Source organism: Verruconis gallopava, assembly GCF_000836295.1.
Source record: "Verruconis gallopava strain CBS 43764 unplaced genomic scaffold supercont1.6, whole genome shotgun sequence".
Taxonomy (NCBI): domain Eukaryota; kingdom Fungi; phylum Ascomycota; class Dothideomycetes; order Venturiales; family Sympoventuriaceae; genus Verruconis; species Verruconis gallopava.
In genome coordinates this window covers 575,171-590,838 of record NW_015622142.1, presented here as the reverse complement: position 1 = coordinate 590,838, position 15,668 = coordinate 575,171, and the positions used below count along the sequence as shown (strand labels likewise).

Below are 15,668 nucleotides of genomic sequence, written 5' to 3'. Positions count from 1 at the left end.
GTTGGCGCCAGTGCCGTCGCGGTCGTGCCGCCATGGAGATTTTCCTCCGAGCACCGGGCAGCCGTCGTTCTTCCGCGCCCAGGCCCGGCGAGGGCACAGCAGCTGAGCAGCAGCAGGAGGCGAACAAGTCGGACACGCGCTCATGACGCCGGGGAGACGATCCAGACCGAGTTGAGGCAAGCCGCTGCGTTGCCCCGGACGGACGGCTTGCCAAGCAGCCAATGGGCCGCGCTGACGCTGGTCTCCTTTCCTCAAGCCTCATCCGGGCCCGCGCTGTCAAGCCTAGATTCGACATGCCAATGGCGTCGACGAGATGATTCGCGACGGGTCGCTCCTCGAGCCTGCTGGCGGGCACGCAGCGATCGGAAGCGCGACACCGTCCAAAGCGCGCGTCGCCGGCGAGAGAGGAGCGGCGGCACTGTGCGGGCAACGCCAAGCTCTTGTGCACGCCGCTAAAAATAGCGACCAGGACGCACGACGACGCTGCGTTTTGCTCCCACGCAGCGGTCGCCGCCAGCGAGGCTTGGAGCTGGACGTGCCCCAATCGGGCGCCGCGACATGGGAGCGCTGCCGGGGCAGGGAACGGGTGGGCGAGCACGGAGTCGCGCGAGGTGGACGAGACAAGCCCTCGCCGGCCATGCGCGTCGCTGATCGCCCCTGTGGGCTTGTTCGCCCTCTCCGCTCGAGCCACACCGTCCGCCCGGATGCGCTGGGTGGGCGAGCAGCAGTGCTGGTGCTGGTGCTGGCAGCAGCAGCGGCCGTGGACGGCGCGAGACGCAGCGGCAGACGGCCCAGCCTGACTTGCTGGCTGGTGCCGCTGCTGGAGCCGGAGCTGGAGCTGGTGCTGTGCGTGCGTCCGTCAGCTCGTTGCCGGCGTGACTTTTTACTTCCCGCCCAGCCCACCGGCTGACCCTCTGGCACTCTTCCACTCCTCCCCGTCCCACACTGCCTGGCTCACCTGGCTCACCACACCACCGTCTCCTCCGTCCTCCCTTTCTCGCCGTCTCGTCAGTCACTCGCTACTGCTTTCGAGACGCGTTCTTCACCTTCGCTTTGATGTGTTTTTACAACCCTCTTCAATGACCTTCGCTTGACCCTCGCCGTCTTTCGCTACGCCTCGTTTCCAACACTCGCTTGCCCTCCACATCGCTGCAGCGCTGCACACCGGACCCAGCGGACCCACGACCCCGACGCGCATCGAGCCTTCTCATCTGCCTGCCTTCGACTGCGACTCCTCTTGCCTGTCTCCATCGGTTCCGTCCGTGATCCACCTCGCCTGGGCTGGAACGCTGTCGCAGCCTGCCCAAGGAGTTCTTTGCCCGGCGAAACTGCGGTTCCGATGTCTGCTTCGGGCACCATACTACCGTGGACTACTCACGCTACAGATCTTGACCATCGCGCGCAATCAGCAGGAGGCTTCAGTATGAACGGCAGACCCATCTCGCAGCCGGCGGGGCCTCGACCCACGACCACCGTTGTACAGGTCTGCGCTGACGTGAAACCGCGCCTGACAAAGGACCAGCACGAAATCCTCGAGCGACACTTTCAGGCCCAGCCAAAGCCGAGCACATCGGTTAAAAAGGGATTTGCTGACGCCCTCGGCGTTCCTCTCGACAAGATCAATGTACGAGCGCGTCCCCTGATCGCAGAGCTCGAGAGAGGGCTAACCTATATCCGTAGAATTGGTTTCAGAACAGACGAGCCAAAGTCAAGCAGGACGCTAAGAAGCAACTGAATGCTCTTCAGCTCTTCCAGGCCACGTTCGGCCAGCAGTCTCAGCAGTACTTCGCGCATCCTCCCCAACTTGCTCAGCAACTGCCTTATCATTACGGTCCACTACCTGTCGTGCCGTCCAACACCGAGCCGGCTGCCGAATCATCTGCACCACCACAGCCAGTCATCGCCGCAGTGACCACAGACGCAATGCAGAACGCAATCTCAGCTCCCGAAGGCAATTTCGCTACCGCTCCGGAGTTCTCTATGCAGGCGCCCCTTATGACTTCCGCGCCCCACGGCATGGCCTTCGAGGCACAGCCGTTCACGCCTGACATGAACGGCCAGCCAATGTTTTTGCAGGATGTCAACTTCGGACCTTCATTTTCACAAGACTTCATGGCCATGCCAGGCAACTACGACCTCTTCATGCAACAGGCTGGTGCTGTCAGTGCAGTTCCCGTGACCATGGACACGATTCCTGCCAACGTCGTGCCGACACCACCTGCTGAGAGTGCGAGTCCCAACGCGGTGTCTTCGTTGACATCGCCATACGTTCATCAAAGCCAAACTGAGGATGAAAAGCCACATTTGATTGTGGATAGTCCCCAGGAGGTTGTTGAACTTTCGGCCGCCACCGGCCATCCAACTCCGGCCGATTCAACCACGACTTGGTCCTCGGCTGCTCCAGGACAAGAGTTCTACGAACAGCAAAATGCTTCTGCCCCGGTGCTTGCCGTCAACGAGCAATCTCCAGCGTCTGTCGATTCTGTCGAGCGCCACGAGTCGTCCGGCTTGACTGAGTCCATGAACAAGGTCGGCATCGATCAGCCATCTTCCGACAGCGAATCCAGCTTCAAGGCACCTTCTGAGATCTCCGGCCTTGCTGCTCGACGGCAGAAGCCGAGGCCTGCGAATTTGATGTCCACAGCGCTCCGCAGCACCTCTTACACCGCTGGCGTACCTGGGTCCCCGGGTGCGAATCCTAACAATCAGGACCAGCTGCGTCGCATCAGATCGCACGGCGTAGGGGTGAACAATGGTCGGATCACGAAACCTTCCGGTCCACAAAAATCGCCAATGCACGCAAACTTTGATGCAGCTGCCATAGCTTCGCCCAAATTCGCTCGACATGCCTCCAATTACTCGGTTTCCACAATCAACTCCAGCGGCCCACTGACCGCCACCACAATGCCAAATAGCCTCGCCCCACCAACCCCAATCACACCAAACGAGCTCACAAGATTTCCCATTGGACAGGCGCCTGGCTTTGGCTTTCCAAATGGCTCGCCTGGCGGCTTTGGCTGCGAAGACCCTATCTATCTTGATACCTCGTCTCCCATGGCGAAGCTCGACATGCAGCAAATGGAGCAGTACCGAGCCAACCTTATGGCTCGGCATGAAGCGTCACTTTTCAACACCCCTCCTCAGTCTGCGCCTGCGAGCCAGCAACATTTCGGCTTCACTCCGCCGAACATGGCTCCTCGCATGATCAACGGGCACAGCGGGCTTGGTCACGTTCGAAGACCCTCATTACCGGGCCATACTAACCAGGAGCTGAACGGACAGCTCCAGGCTCCACTGCTGCTACAATCGGGGCAAGGAACACAGCCTCCATACAACCCTCACCTTGCTGAGGCTTTCAAAGGTGACTCGAATGCATTCGTAATGCCGCAGGGCCTGCCAACGGGTGACACGTTCTTCCAATTCATGGCACCTCCACATATGAACATGAACGACTCGAAACTACCTGTCCATTTTCACAACCAGACGCCAGAGGACTTCCAGAACACCGTGCGACCAAAATGAGGGACATCTCGCGACCACTGAAAGTCGCACATTGATTCGCAACACAAATGTGCACGTACCACTCTTAACATATTGACGATACCCCGGAACCTTTTCCATCTATATGCTGGCTGTATCTTTATTCGATTGGCACTTGCGAGTTCAGTCGTCTGGTCGACATTTTCAACCCACGGTGTCCAACGAAAATCCTCTCATGAGCATCTTTCAGCGTCGGCGTTTTAAACTTGGATAATGGGTCGTTTCTTTCCCCTTGTTCTGCGGCAATCGACCCTGCGCTACATGACACAGTGGTTGCAGGTTCACTAATCCCTAATCCAACCTTTATTTTCCTCTTGCCACTCTAATGACTTTTTTATTTATTTATTTATTTTTTTATAAACTGGGCAATTTTGGGAGAGGGCCACTTGCAGCCCTCATGATGGCAACGCAATTCAGGCTTGGAAATCTTACAAAAATGCAGCGACGCAGATGGGAGGCTCTCCTTACGAAATTTTATCTGTACTCTACCTGAAAGGGATACAATTTTGTGATCTTTTTTTTTTATTTGAATTTCATGATGACCTTTCTACAGAAAATTATCCTTTGAACACTGCAGCCATTCTTTCTTGTTTTTCTTTGTCATTCTTTGGATCAATTCGTTGTCTTATCCTTTTAATGTTACTTACGTGGTCATTTGGGTACTGTCTTGTTTGGATCTTGGCCTCTGAATTAGTGTGAGTGCATTTGGGATTATAAGTTGTATTCTTTGTGTAACTCAGGGCAGAAGAGTGCCGCTAAACAAAAATGATACTTAGAGTTCATGCTCCTAATACAACCCGTGCTGAGTTATGCACAGCTTAATTACATAGGTGCTCACTTCCTCCCAAATCATGAGTGTACTGAGACCTTTATGAGCTCGACTATCGCCATTTCAGTCTAACGTACGAAACTGGAACGTAGCCAAGATATGGGGCGATCCTGTGTTTCGTGATGAAGATTCCGAACATGGTGCGAGCCTGTACATGCTCCATTCTAAGCCGAGCTCAAGCCGGTGTAAGATGTCAAAGTGTCTTTTCTTTGCCTTCAGCATCAACTGTAGTGTTATACTCTTGTCATGAATACACATGCAACGTTCAGCGATCGATCGAAGGCTCCAGGTGCGCACTAGCTGGCATCCCCTCGCCGGTTTTAGCGGTCTGATGGTTCCGCGTTTCGAGATCGCCAGCCGAGGCTCAAGCCTAGGCATGTCCAGCAAGGAGCACATGCTTCGTCTGGCAGATTTAAGAAAAGAAAAAAAGATGAGGAAGAAAAAAAAAACCCCCCCCTCTCCTATAAAAAAAAAAAAAAGAGAGAGGCATCTGGGACCCTCGAACTGCGATCCTTGACATTGCAAGGAAAAGGGCACGGAGAACTTTCCCGCTTTGAAAGAAACCTTTGCCGAACAGGCGACGAAAAGAAGAAAACGGTTTTTTTCTTTCCTACTCTATCTTTTCCATTTTTCTTTCCTGTTTGGGCGAATAATAATAAATAAATAAAAAATAGGGACCCAAAAATAAAAATAATACATGGCTAGTAAAGTTTTCGAAAGGGTGGTCAGCCTCCAGAGCTTGGTCTTTGCAAGCGTTGCGGAGTCCCTCCTTGTGGTCAGGTGGTTACCCAGCTACGTACCGCAGGACGGCCCGCTCGCATGGGCGCTGCTTAGGGCTCTGGCGGCCAACTTTGCGCTGTACTGCGTCTTCTGGGGGCTCGTGTATCCGTACTTTGTATCTCCTTTAAGGCACTTCCCGACCGTCAAGGTACGTTCTTGCAGCAGAAGCAGCGGAACAGAGAGAGAGAGAGAGGGGGGGGGTTTAGATTGCGATGTCCATCTCTAACTCACGACGGTCCAGGATCGAGGGTCGCAATGGGCGTATCTGAGGGGCGCGACGAGACGACCTCCGGGCCAGCACCTGCTGGACTGGTCCGAGCAAAGCGAGAACGACGGCCTCCTGCTGCTGCGGAGCCCGTTTCACAGGAGCAGGCTCTTGGTCACGAAGCCCAAGGCGCTGTCTGACCTGCTCGTCACGAACGCGTACGACTTCGTCAAGCCGAAGAAGATTGCAAACTTTTTGCGGAAAGTGCTCGGCGACGGGCTCATCCTTGTCGAAGGCGACGTGCACAGGTTCCAGCGCAAGCGAGCCATGCCGGCGTTTTCTTTCCGGCACATAAAGGACCTGTACCCGATGATGTTCCGCAAGGCCGTCGCTCTGACGGCCGCGATCACCGCCGAGTTGGCGGAGCAGCCGCAGCGGGATGACGGCTACGGCAACGACGTCGTCGCCGGCACGACGGAGATCAACTCGTGGGCGAGCAAGGTCACGCTCGACATCATTGGCATTGCGGGGATGGGGAAAGAGCTGAACGTGCTCAGAAACTCGGACGACCCTCTGGTGCGCAACTACGACGAGTTGCTTGAGCCCACCAAGGAAAAGCTGATGTACTTCCTTCTGTCGGCTTTCTTGTCTCCGGGCCTGGTGAAGCTGCTTCCCTGGAGGATGAACGAGGTCTTCGAGCGTTGCACCACGGGTCTGGGTCAGATATGCGTGGAGAACGTGCGGGAGCGCCGCGAGGCGATCAAGTTGAAAGGAGACGACCACTTCGACATTTTGAGCCTTTTGATCAAGACGAACGACTTCTCCGATGCCGAACTCGTCGACCAGCTGCTAACCTTCCTAGCTGCGGGCCACGAGACGACATCGAGCGCCCTGACGTGGACGTGCTTTCTGCTTGCCAAGCATCTCGACTACCAGGAGAAGCTCCGCGACGAGATCAAAGAGAATCTTCCGCCTCACGTCTTGTCGGACCCTTCGTTTGACCTTGCCACCGTTCTCGAGAGACTCCCGCTCTTGAACGGTGTCTGCAACGAGACGCTCCGGCTGTACCCAACCGTTCCCATCACCATGCGGATTGCTAAACGAGATACGCGTCTTTTAGGCTCCTTCATTCCTAAGGGAACGGAGATAATGATTGCGCCGTGGGCTGTCAATCGATCCAGAGAATTATGGGTGTATGACTCCACTCCCAAGTCTGCTTCAGGAGCTCCCCACCCTTGCTGACGCGCTGTACAGATGTGCTCTTGTTTGTTTGTTTGTTTTGACAGACCATGCTAAGAAAATATTGTTGTAGGGGGAAGATGCCTGTGTGTTCAGGCCCGAGAGGTGGATCGACGCGGATACGGGCAGGCCCAACAACACTGGAGGAGCCGACAGCAACTACAGCTTACTCACGTTCTTGCACGGTCCTCGCTCTTGCATCGGACAAGGGTTTGCGAAAGCAGAGCTTCGCTGCTTGGTTGCGGCCTTTACATGGGCGTTCGAATGGCGGCTGAACATGCGTGAGGAAGATGTTGTGCCTGCGGGCGTCATCACAATAAAGCCAGAACATGGTCTTCACCTAAAACTACGGGCTATTGGCAGGTGGGGGTAAAATTTGGGATGTAGCCTGTGTGTACTACTATGCCGTTTGTTGCGCTGAAATCTTGAGCCGCACATACGAGTCGGTTTGATCAAGCGAAGGCAGGAGTCGTTTCCGCAGTCATATGCAGAGCCGAAGAAAAAAACCGGTACATGAAAACTTTGTGCCATGGAAGGGAACCCTTCCAGCGAGAATTCTTAGGAATCATGACAAAGAGAGAGAGAGAGAGAGAGAGCGTATCAGCCTTGTCAGACGAGACATCCTGGTAAGCGATGTAGGGCTGCGCCCCAGACCAAGGCAAGGGCTTTTCTCGGCGCAGACATTTGAGATCTTGCGTTCTGTCCCAAGACAGATCCATTTCATCACGGGTCAAGCCGTTCGTTCCAGCTTCTTCAGAAGCAGTAAGCAATTCTTGCTGGTTGAATTTCTAGCATTGCCGGCACACCCTCACAAGCCGCATGCGACACTCCGCGATAGCATCACATGGCCACTGTTTCGGGAGTCGGCACTCACGGAGCACAGCGGGTTGTTGCGCAACCATTGCACCTCACATGCGCACCTAGCGTGTGCGGAACAGAGTCGTACAACCGCGCAAGAATTCATGAGAGCCCTTTTATCGCGCGCCCAGGGGGAGCGAGAGTCGTCATTTGTAAGGCCATGTCGTGTGCTGACAGCCGTTAGTATCGCACAGATGCACCTGAATGGCGTGGCAACCGTTGAGCAGAGCAACCAAGGCCAAAAAAAAAGGAAATCACAACATGAGTTGGCAGCATGCGAGCCAAGTGACACACATGCGCGATCAACAAAAACATGAAGCCATCGTGCCAAAGACAGAGGGAAGATGACTCCAGCGACTACATTTTCAGGGAAATTCGTCTACGTACGCCATTTGGCGGCCCAAGGAGGAAGGGATACGCATGCTGGCAAGTGCCGATCATTCCTGACACGAGCACGAAGCCTGGGGTTGGCTTGGTAGCCAAACGGAACCAAGCGCACATCTGCATGAGATCCAGACTTTTTCGCAGGCTGAGTCAAGGTGACCAAACGTGCTTTGGGAGGAAAACAGATCAGCACTGTCAGGCGATGAGAAAATATCAACTTATATTGCATGAGCGTGTCTGCAACCGTCTCTTGACTCTCATTCCTCCTCCTTCCTGTCGCCGAAACGGAGCCAAGCTATCCCGTTGCAGCGCCGTCTCGAGGCCCAGATCTGAGAATAGATCCGAGTGCAAAGACATCAGTCTGCCTTTGCTTATCAACAGGCTCCCGAGCCCGTGAGAAACTGAGCGTCGAGCCAAGACCCTGAAATCCAGTACGCTGTCAGTCACGTGCTCAACTGAGCTCATCACGATGCGGTGGTAAGTGGATCTTATGCATGTTCGGATGGACGCATGGCCAACGAAGAAAAATGGCAGGCGATTGAAGGACGCAATTTGGCGAACGTCGTCCACATTTAGCCGCAAGGACTCAAAATCCTCTGCCGACGCGCCTTCACAACCGTCGCAACCGCTCGCGAGAACGACAATCTCAGATTGTGCGGTAAAGACCGTGTTTAAGACGCCCGAGCTGCTAGAACTCATCCTGGTGCATCTTGACCAGCAAGAGCTGTTGCGTGCGCAGCGAGTCTGCCGACGCTGGAAGGACATCATCTGCTCTTCGCTACCTCTCCGGCAAAAGCTCTATCTCTCGCCCGCCGCCAAGATCGACGAGAGCATTCCAGTCGACAACGCGTGGCTGAAGAGCAGGTTTCCCGATCTTGAAACGTATCTTCTGCAGGGCAATCCCAAATGGAGACCGAAGTTCATCAAGGCGCTAGGCGCGCAGGACTTTGACAGGCTTGGAGCAGACTTCTTCCTTGACTCCAATGCCTCCTGGAAGAACATGCTTCTGACTCAGCCTCCGATAAAAGAGGTCGTTGTCTACTCGAATATCGGGGACATGTCAAGGCCCGCATCAAAGCAGAGTCGGCGAGGCGCCGGCCTGCAACTCGAGAAGCAGCGCCAGCCTGATATGCCGAGCATGGAGGAGCTGATAAAGGCATCTGTCACGGTGAAGAGCGCGACCGGCGTCACAATGGGGATGGTGATAGACGCTGGCATAGAGGCCCGAAGACGCGGAGCCGCTGCGGCAAAGAGGCGTATGTCCGATCGAAAGGACAGCGGCTACATCTCACTAGATGAAAATCGCGCGGAGGAGATCGAGGTTTCGGTGGTCGAGGTCACTGACTAGGAGACCTTCTGCCGGATGAGAAAAGCTACACTTGCATATCCCGTTCTTCCATGTTCCGTTTCACACGAGCATTAAAATTTGGAAGTTCAGTTCCTCAAGGCTGAACCTTGCTTAGCCTGCCTCGCGCTACGAATGTGTATATATTTATAGTCTTGTCTAGAGTCAAGCTTTCATAGAGTCCCAATAAAAAAAATTTATCCGTTATCTCATTTCGCATCCTGCCACTGCGAGCTTTGGACTTTTGAGTTGGTACGGTGAATTCCAAGTTTAAAAGCACCCTCCAAACAGGTGGAAATACTGGTAACGTCATGGCACAAGACAAGGTGGCCAAACTCAAATCTCCAAGCACCGTACATGCCTCAACTTTTAAGACTGCATACATAACTGAATTGGTGTAATTGGGGGCTCTACTGATTTCTCCCTTCTGGGCCATCCTGTCGGGTAAAATAGGTAGACCATGTGATGACGGAGTAGGGAAGCAGCTGGGCGACGTAGGGTTGATGTTGGTGTCGTGATAACGTGGAAGTACTCGGAACTAATGCTGAGGATTAATCTTGGCGTGAGAAAACTCGAGGTCACGCTCCAGCTACAGTAGCTCCTCAACGTTCTCCTCCAAGTCGCATGGCTTTCCTCAAGCAGGCCTATGTTAAGCATGAGATCGAAAGCGTGAAATGTGAGACGTCGAGCCTTACTTATAAACGCTTTGTATTGTCATTAGCACAAATCTTCAAGCGCAAAGTTTTTTAATATTTTTTCTATTTTTTTTTTTTTAATTTTATTTGGAGTTGCAATGGAATGCGGGGGGTGGGAGATTGTGTCCCCACATTTTACTCCTCAAGAGACTGGGCTTCGTATTATTCATCCCCTTGGTGACTCAGAACAAGATCTAGCAAATCATATGCGATTTAGCATAGCGCAAGCCGCTGTTCTTCCTGTTGTCCAATGCGAAGCTGTATATGGCTTGCATCTCTCGAAAGGCTTCGCAACAATGTTTGCCAAATGAAATTGCTTCCACAAGGACTCACTTGAGACATCATTATCATCATGTCCGCAGCAGCTAAGGCAGGATTCTCGCGCAAGCCTTATGTTGGATCATGCCATTGCGGTACGATCAAGTACATTGCGTATATCACGCTTCCTGCCTCCCCAGATGAGGTGAGCACGACGGAGTTCTACGAGGAGTCCGGTGTACGGCTGTACAAATGCAACTGCAATACCTGTCAAAAAATGTACCGTACCATGCCCTTTGGCCACATGACGACACATGGCTAAATCGTCGCGCAGGGGTATTTTTCACCTGAGGCTCAAGTCTCCTGGCGACGATTTCGTTCTGCTGTCGCCGCTAGACCCCCATGCAGACGACAGCGGGATGACAAAGTACATGACTCCCGCGAAAAGAAGTAGCTGGTGGTTCTGCAAGACCTGTGGAGTCAGATGCTTTACGATTCGAGGTCCGACCGAACAGGCCGAGGTCGAGGTGCCAGCGAAGAGCCTGGAGGCACTGGGCATCAAAGCTGCCGACGTCAGGTCTGACAGCACGGTGAAGGTCAAGGCGTGGAAGCCCAAAGACGAGTTTGTAGAAAAGGCGGGAGGCGGTGACTACTTGAGCATCAACGCCGTCACGCTCAACCCACAGCAGGAAGGTCTCGACCTGGCACTCTTCCACGAGAAGCAGTGGGTCGCGTACGTGGACTCCTTGAACCGAAAGGCGGAGTCCAGATTTGGCAAGCCTCATCCGGGTGGCATATACTAAGTTTGGGCAGTTGCGAGCACAGTAGGGTAGGTCGAATCTTCAACTCGCGGTCATCCAGCCTCAACGCGTAGCCATGGGTTAAGGGGCTTGTCTTGTGGGGGAACATGTCCCGGTATCATATGCTTAGCAGCGCCAGAGGGGCACGATTTCAATAATTGAACAACATATGGAACCTAATCAGGGAGGCTTTGAACTGAATCATAAACATGATAGAATGATCCCTTACTTGGACGACTCGTCCATGGGTACTCATAAGCTCGGTCGATAACGATCTGGCTAGTCAACATTATGGACGCAGTTGTTGTCACGTAGATGTGAAGGACAGCAAATTAGGAGACGCCGGACCCGCACGACCAGAGCGGTTTATCAAAGTGATGATTTCCTGGTGATTTTACCTGTCGCACGCGAGTGATGTGAGATAATCGTACATAATGGTACAGCGGACAGCACGAGATGACTGTCACCTAATGTCTTGCAGCTCACTTGCCGATAGCTCACCGGAAGTTTGACGGACTAACTCGTCTTCCGCTCTCTCGGCTTCAAGTCGTTTTCTCAACACCCATCCAATGAAAGCTCCAGCAGACACGCCTCCCAAATGGGTCAAATAGTCGGTACCACCATTTACTCCATCGATGACAAACCTGTTCATCCTCCAACGTACTAGCTCCCACACAATGATTGTCGCGAGTGGCAGCCAGCTAGAGTATTCGATCTCGCCTCCCATAAACTTCGGAAGATTGAGTTTGCGGGTCTCCGAGATGGTAAAATAAGCGCCGACAAGACCGAAGATAGCCGCAGAAGCGCCCAGGGTGGCGCTGAGATAGGATTTTGTGAGGACATTGAAGGTTAGGCTGGTAAGATAGCCTAGGACTCCGGAAGATAGATATATGGAGAGGAAGGCGCCGCGACCGACTTCCTCGTGCACTGTACAAGATTCGGTTAGAACGAAAATTTTAGTAAAGGCCATGCGGGGACCACTCACAAGGAATGCCAATGACATAGAGCATACTCATGTTCCACATCCAATGGGAAAATTGCTGATGGCTGAACAGGCTGCCTACGATGCTGAATGCGTGAGGATGTCCAGGTGAGAGAAGGAAGTTCCGATTCATCATTTTCCAAGCACTCGGATGACGCCAGAGCACCACAAGAGCGAGATTTATGCCTGCGAGAGTGAAGATAGTCGCTGCAGCTGGAGATATGGATGGGAAGATACGCATCGAGCTCTTCGGTGGCTCGTAAGACTCTGCATATGCCCAAGATAATCCTACCACAGTAAGCCCCAGAAGCGTAGGTGCCCAAAGACGACTAAAGGCTGAGCGATCCGCGAATAGATCCTCTTCTTTGAGTTCAGCCTCTTGCTTGAGTTTCTCCCAACGCTCGTGCTTCTTCTTGCTGGCATCCGCTTGTCGATTGTTAGCATGTACGACAACAGAGAGCAGAAAAACGTACCGATTGCCGTCTGCTTCGCGAGAACCAGCGCCTGTCCTTTGTATGCTTCAGGGGGCTTTTCTCCTCGCGCTTCCCTCTCCGCAGCCTCTTTCTCGGCTTCTATCTTGGCCTTCTTGCGTGACGCTTCGACATACTCCTTGCGCGCCATCAAAGCGCTTTCGCTAGTTATATCCCTGGTCTGATCTTCCCGCAGCGGTATCTTATCATAATGCTCATCAATGTAGATGTCTTCTTGTTCTTTGGACTCCTCTGCCTCTGCATCAACCTTCTTGTACAAACGCAAGCTCCTTGCCCGCTCCTCAAGTTCCTTCCGCAATGCTTCGGCCAACTCTTCCGCATATTCTGCCGCTGCAGCTTCTTCATCGACAGGATATGTATCTCGTAGCCATTCCAATGCCCTAGTGCAGTGATCACGCGTGAACTCCGATCTACCGGGAAAGTCAATGCCTTTGTCCGACAGTGAACCCGTAACTCTACGATACTGAAGCTCTTGCAACAACTCCATGCCCTGATCGAATGTTAAGCCTGGACCAAGAATACTGGCGACCTGTGTTTGTGAAAGATGAACCTGTGCCTTCTCTCTTTCTTGGGCCGGCTTGCCAGAAGGAGATTCAGCGGGTTTCGATGTAGGCGGAAGCGACGCGGAAGCATTCTTTTCGAGCGACGGTCGGGGTTCTTCACGCCGCGGTTTGACATTTCTTTTGCCAAACTTCGCAAATCGAGATGGTACGGTTGAAAAGTTTCTGCTTAGCCATTGCTGTTGCTGCCGAGCAATGGATGTACTGATGGCGTTACTGCAGACGGTATGTTCTCCAAGGATTAGGAACGACCTTGGCCATTGAAAAGCTGCAATAGATCTTGGCCCTTTACAGGGCAATCTGATTGCTATCGACCATGCATTGTTCATTTCTGGTGGATGGACCTCAGCATTGTGCGACGGCACGATATATCGATTGGAATTTGATCTGTCGATGAGCTGCAAGAAAAGGACGGCGAAGCCTGCAGTAGGGCTCGGATGAGCTAGCCCACTTGCGCCCAGAGCGCCACACATTACAATACATGCGCGGGGAGATCAAACACTCCGACTTTGTCACACATTCTCGCTTAAATCTCACAAGCAAATACAGCTTTGCATTGATCACAGTACTGCCTCTGTAAATTTCTAATTCCTTCTTTTCAGAGGTTATTGAATGCCGCTGAATGCACCACAAGTCGCCGTGAACTATGTCCAGTGAGTCGCGTCCAATAAGTCCGACTCGTTTTCGCGCTGCAATTCAAGATCTTCCTTTGGGCAACCTCTACGCCAAAGCCGCAGAGCTTCGGAATTCGATAGATCATCTTAAGCGCTCGAATAATGATCTCGCCGAGTTTGCGGAGGACTCTGATTGCAAGCTGGCTATAACGGAAAATCTGGAAGTAATTCAAAGAATGGAGGACAGAATATTGATGTTGCAGCAAGAGGTTGAGAGAAGAGGCATGAGATGGGCAGAAGGTGATAACTACAAAGAAGGAATGCTTGAACCAGGTGAAAACGTGGTTATGAATGGGATGGACAGCCCGACCCCAGAAATCAATGGCAACCCCAGCGAATCGACGGAGAGAGGCAACACCTCTACGTCAAGAGGAAGACTCACAGATGAGCAGCTGAGACGTCTCATTTCCGAAAGAATAGAGCAGTCCGAGAACGAGGATGAAGGGGTGCATCTGTAAGCCACCAGGGCTGCCCACTTGGACAGCACATTCAATTTTTGAACATGCAAATGGGCCGAGGACTGCAGATTTTCCGTGCTCGTTGTACGGCATCATGACATTGCGGAATTACAGGCTCCTGCATGCTTTCGGTCAGGTTTTGCTCGTGTAGAATCATTGTATCAACACAGGCCGATTCTATAGAGTGCGAACTCTCGTCTTTCAGTCGGAGCACGTCGTTTCCTCGGCAGACATCACAAACAATAAACTGCAGTATTCCAGTAGCAGAGGTGTAGGTAAGACAACTTAAGTCTTTTCTTCTGTCTGGCCGTTCACTTTGGACATTCAAAAGTGCAACTTTCTTTTGGAAATATTTTCTAAATATGTCATCAGATGCTCGAGCTCATTGAATCTAATACCAATTTTACTATACTTCAAGCAGACTCTTTCCATATATGAGAAAGTTCTGCATGAGTAGAAAGAGTATGCTTCTAGGTGTGTTCCAAATGAATGCATATCTTGGGCCGGGGGGACCTGGACGGATCCCTGCATATGTTCACTCAACCTTGCTTTCAAGTATCATTTTACCTGATTGTGACGTATGAGCAAGAACGTTTTTATTTCAGAAAACACAGATCAGATCTGAAATTCTCAAACGATCAAAAGGAAATCGAAGCAAACTTGAAACATATCGAAACAAGTCTGCAAGTCCGGTAATATTAACGAAATGGTTAAAGTCTTAGAGAATAAGCTTGTCGATCTCGATCTCATGCCTGGGCAAGAGCAGATCGACCTGAAACGCAAGTTTCGCGAGCAGATGAAAACTGGGCAAGCGACAATTGGAGATTCAGACGAAGGCAAGGAGATAGAGCTGCCCGAAGGCGCGAGGATCGTGCAAGGTGAAGAGGGCGCCAGGCTGGCAAATCAACAAGGGTTACAAGTTCCGAAAGAAATTCTCTCTGACAGCTTGAGCGCCGAACAGAAGCAGCGAGCAAGTGGATTTGGAGGCGTTATCATTGATAGCGGTGGAAAGGTTATTTCTGGACTGACGGGAACGGTAGGCGGGGTATTGAAGGGAGTTGGTGATACCGCGGGAAATGCTGTGAGCCTTGAGGTCCCACCATCCTGCAATACGCTGGTTGTGCTAACTCACAAAAGGTATTTGGGTTAGGCAAGACGGGCACAGGTCTTGTAACCGGGCTTGCAGATACGGCAAAGGCGCCATTTGCCGCTTCAAATACCGCTGCAATCCAGCAAGTTGGGGCCCCTAGCACAGGCGCACAAGAAGACGGCGACGCATCTGCAAGTGCCCAAGATGGCCAATCACTGTCCGGTTCTCAGGAAGAGTCAACAAAGATTGAACTACGCGGTGACGGCGGGCTGTCCGACGGTGAGCCCGAAGATGCTTGAATATTGCGAGAGCAAGATGAATGATATAGTTTCTACTGATTGTTGGATGAGATGAATTTCGTCGCAATGGGATCAGATCCTTATCCTGGTCACGAGATTTCCTACTCCTTTTCATACAGACTAAGGCCAAGGCTTAGCGAGATGCTGGATCTGCCTTGAGCTTTTTTAATTCCGTATTTGT

At 52.4% G+C, this 15,668-nt stretch overlaps 7 protein-coding genes across 7 annotated transcripts; 6 read left to right on the top strand and 1 right to left on the bottom strand.

Moving 5' to 3' along the window:
- Nucleotides 1–852: 852 nt before the first annotated feature.
- PV09_02505 (uncharacterized protein) lies at nt 853–4,362 on the top strand. The gene is made up of 2 exons (XM_016355558.1): nt 853–1,624; nt 1,681–4,362. Exons 1-2 carry the CDS (start codon nt 1,340–1,342, stop codon nt 3,520–3,522), a joined length of 2,127 nt encoding a protein of 708 aa, XP_016216694.1. The 5' UTR covers nt 853–1,339; the 3' UTR covers nt 3,523–4,362.
- A 704-nt stretch (nt 4,363–5,066) lies between these two features.
- Nucleotides 5,067–6,966, top strand: PV09_02504 (uncharacterized protein; the record flags this gene model as incomplete). Its single annotated transcript, XM_016355557.1, has 3 exons — nt 5,067–5,297; nt 5,391–6,545; nt 6,667–6,966. The coding sequence occupies 3 exons, from the start codon at nt 5,067–5,069 to the stop codon at nt 6,964–6,966; spliced, it is 1,686 nt and encodes a 561-aa protein (XP_016216693.1).
- Nucleotides 6,967–8,304: 1,338 nt separating this feature from the next.
- On the top strand, nt 8,305–9,183 carry PV09_02503 (uncharacterized protein; the record flags this gene model as incomplete). The annotated part of the gene is made up of 2 exons (XM_016355556.1): nt 8,305–8,312; nt 8,370–9,183. 2 exons carry the CDS (start codon nt 8,305–8,307, stop codon nt 9,181–9,183), a joined length of 822 nt encoding a protein of 273 aa, XP_016216692.1.
- Nucleotides 9,184–10,056: 873 nt separating this feature from the next.
- PV09_02502 (uncharacterized protein) lies at nt 10,057–11,182 on the top strand. The gene is made up of 2 exons (XM_016355555.1): nt 10,057–10,412; nt 10,468–11,182. The coding sequence occupies exons 1-2, from the start codon at nt 10,228–10,230 to the stop codon at nt 10,934–10,936; spliced, it is 654 nt and encodes a 217-aa protein (XP_016216691.1). The 5' UTR covers nt 10,057–10,227; the 3' UTR covers nt 10,937–11,182.
- On the bottom strand, nt 11,165–13,439 carry PV09_02501 (uncharacterized protein; the record flags this gene model as incomplete). Its single annotated transcript, XM_016355554.1, has 3 exons — nt 11,165–11,860; nt 11,919–12,341; nt 12,389–13,439. 3 exons carry the CDS (start codon nt 13,437–13,439, stop codon nt 11,397–11,399), a joined length of 1,938 nt encoding a protein of 645 aa, XP_016216690.1. The 3' UTR covers nt 11,165–11,396.
- Nucleotides 13,440–13,612: 173 nt separating this feature from the next.
- Nucleotides 13,613–14,098, top strand: PV09_02500 (uncharacterized protein; the record flags this gene model as incomplete). Its single annotated transcript, XM_016355553.1, has 1 exon — nt 13,613–14,098. One exon carries the CDS (start codon nt 13,613–13,615, stop codon nt 14,096–14,098), a length of 486 nt encoding a protein of 161 aa, XP_016216689.1.
- A 706-nt stretch (nt 14,099–14,804) lies between these two features.
- On the top strand, nt 14,805–15,487 carry PV09_02499 (uncharacterized protein; the record flags this gene model as incomplete). Its single annotated transcript, XM_016355552.1, has 2 exons — nt 14,805–15,179; nt 15,236–15,487. 2 exons carry the CDS (start codon nt 14,805–14,807, stop codon nt 15,485–15,487), a joined length of 627 nt encoding a protein of 208 aa, XP_016216688.1.
- Between the last annotated feature and the right edge of the window lie 181 nt (nt 15,488–15,668).

Coding starts and splice junctions, on each gene's coding strand:
- PV09_02505 (XM_016355558.1), top strand. CDS start 1,340: ATGTCTGCTTCGGGCACCATACTACCGTGGACTACTCACGCTACAGAT. Junction 1,625..1,680: donor TTCCTCTCGACAAGATCAAT/GTACGAGCGCGT, acceptor CTATATCCGTAG/AATTGGTTTCAGAACAGACG.
- PV09_02502 (XM_016355555.1), top strand. CDS start 10,228: ATGTCCGCAGCAGCTAAGGCAGGATTCTCGCGCAAGCCTTATGTTGGA. Junction 10,413..10,467: donor TGCAATACCTGTCAAAAAAT/GTACCGTACCAT, acceptor ATCGTCGCGCAG/GGGTATTTTTCACCTGAGGC.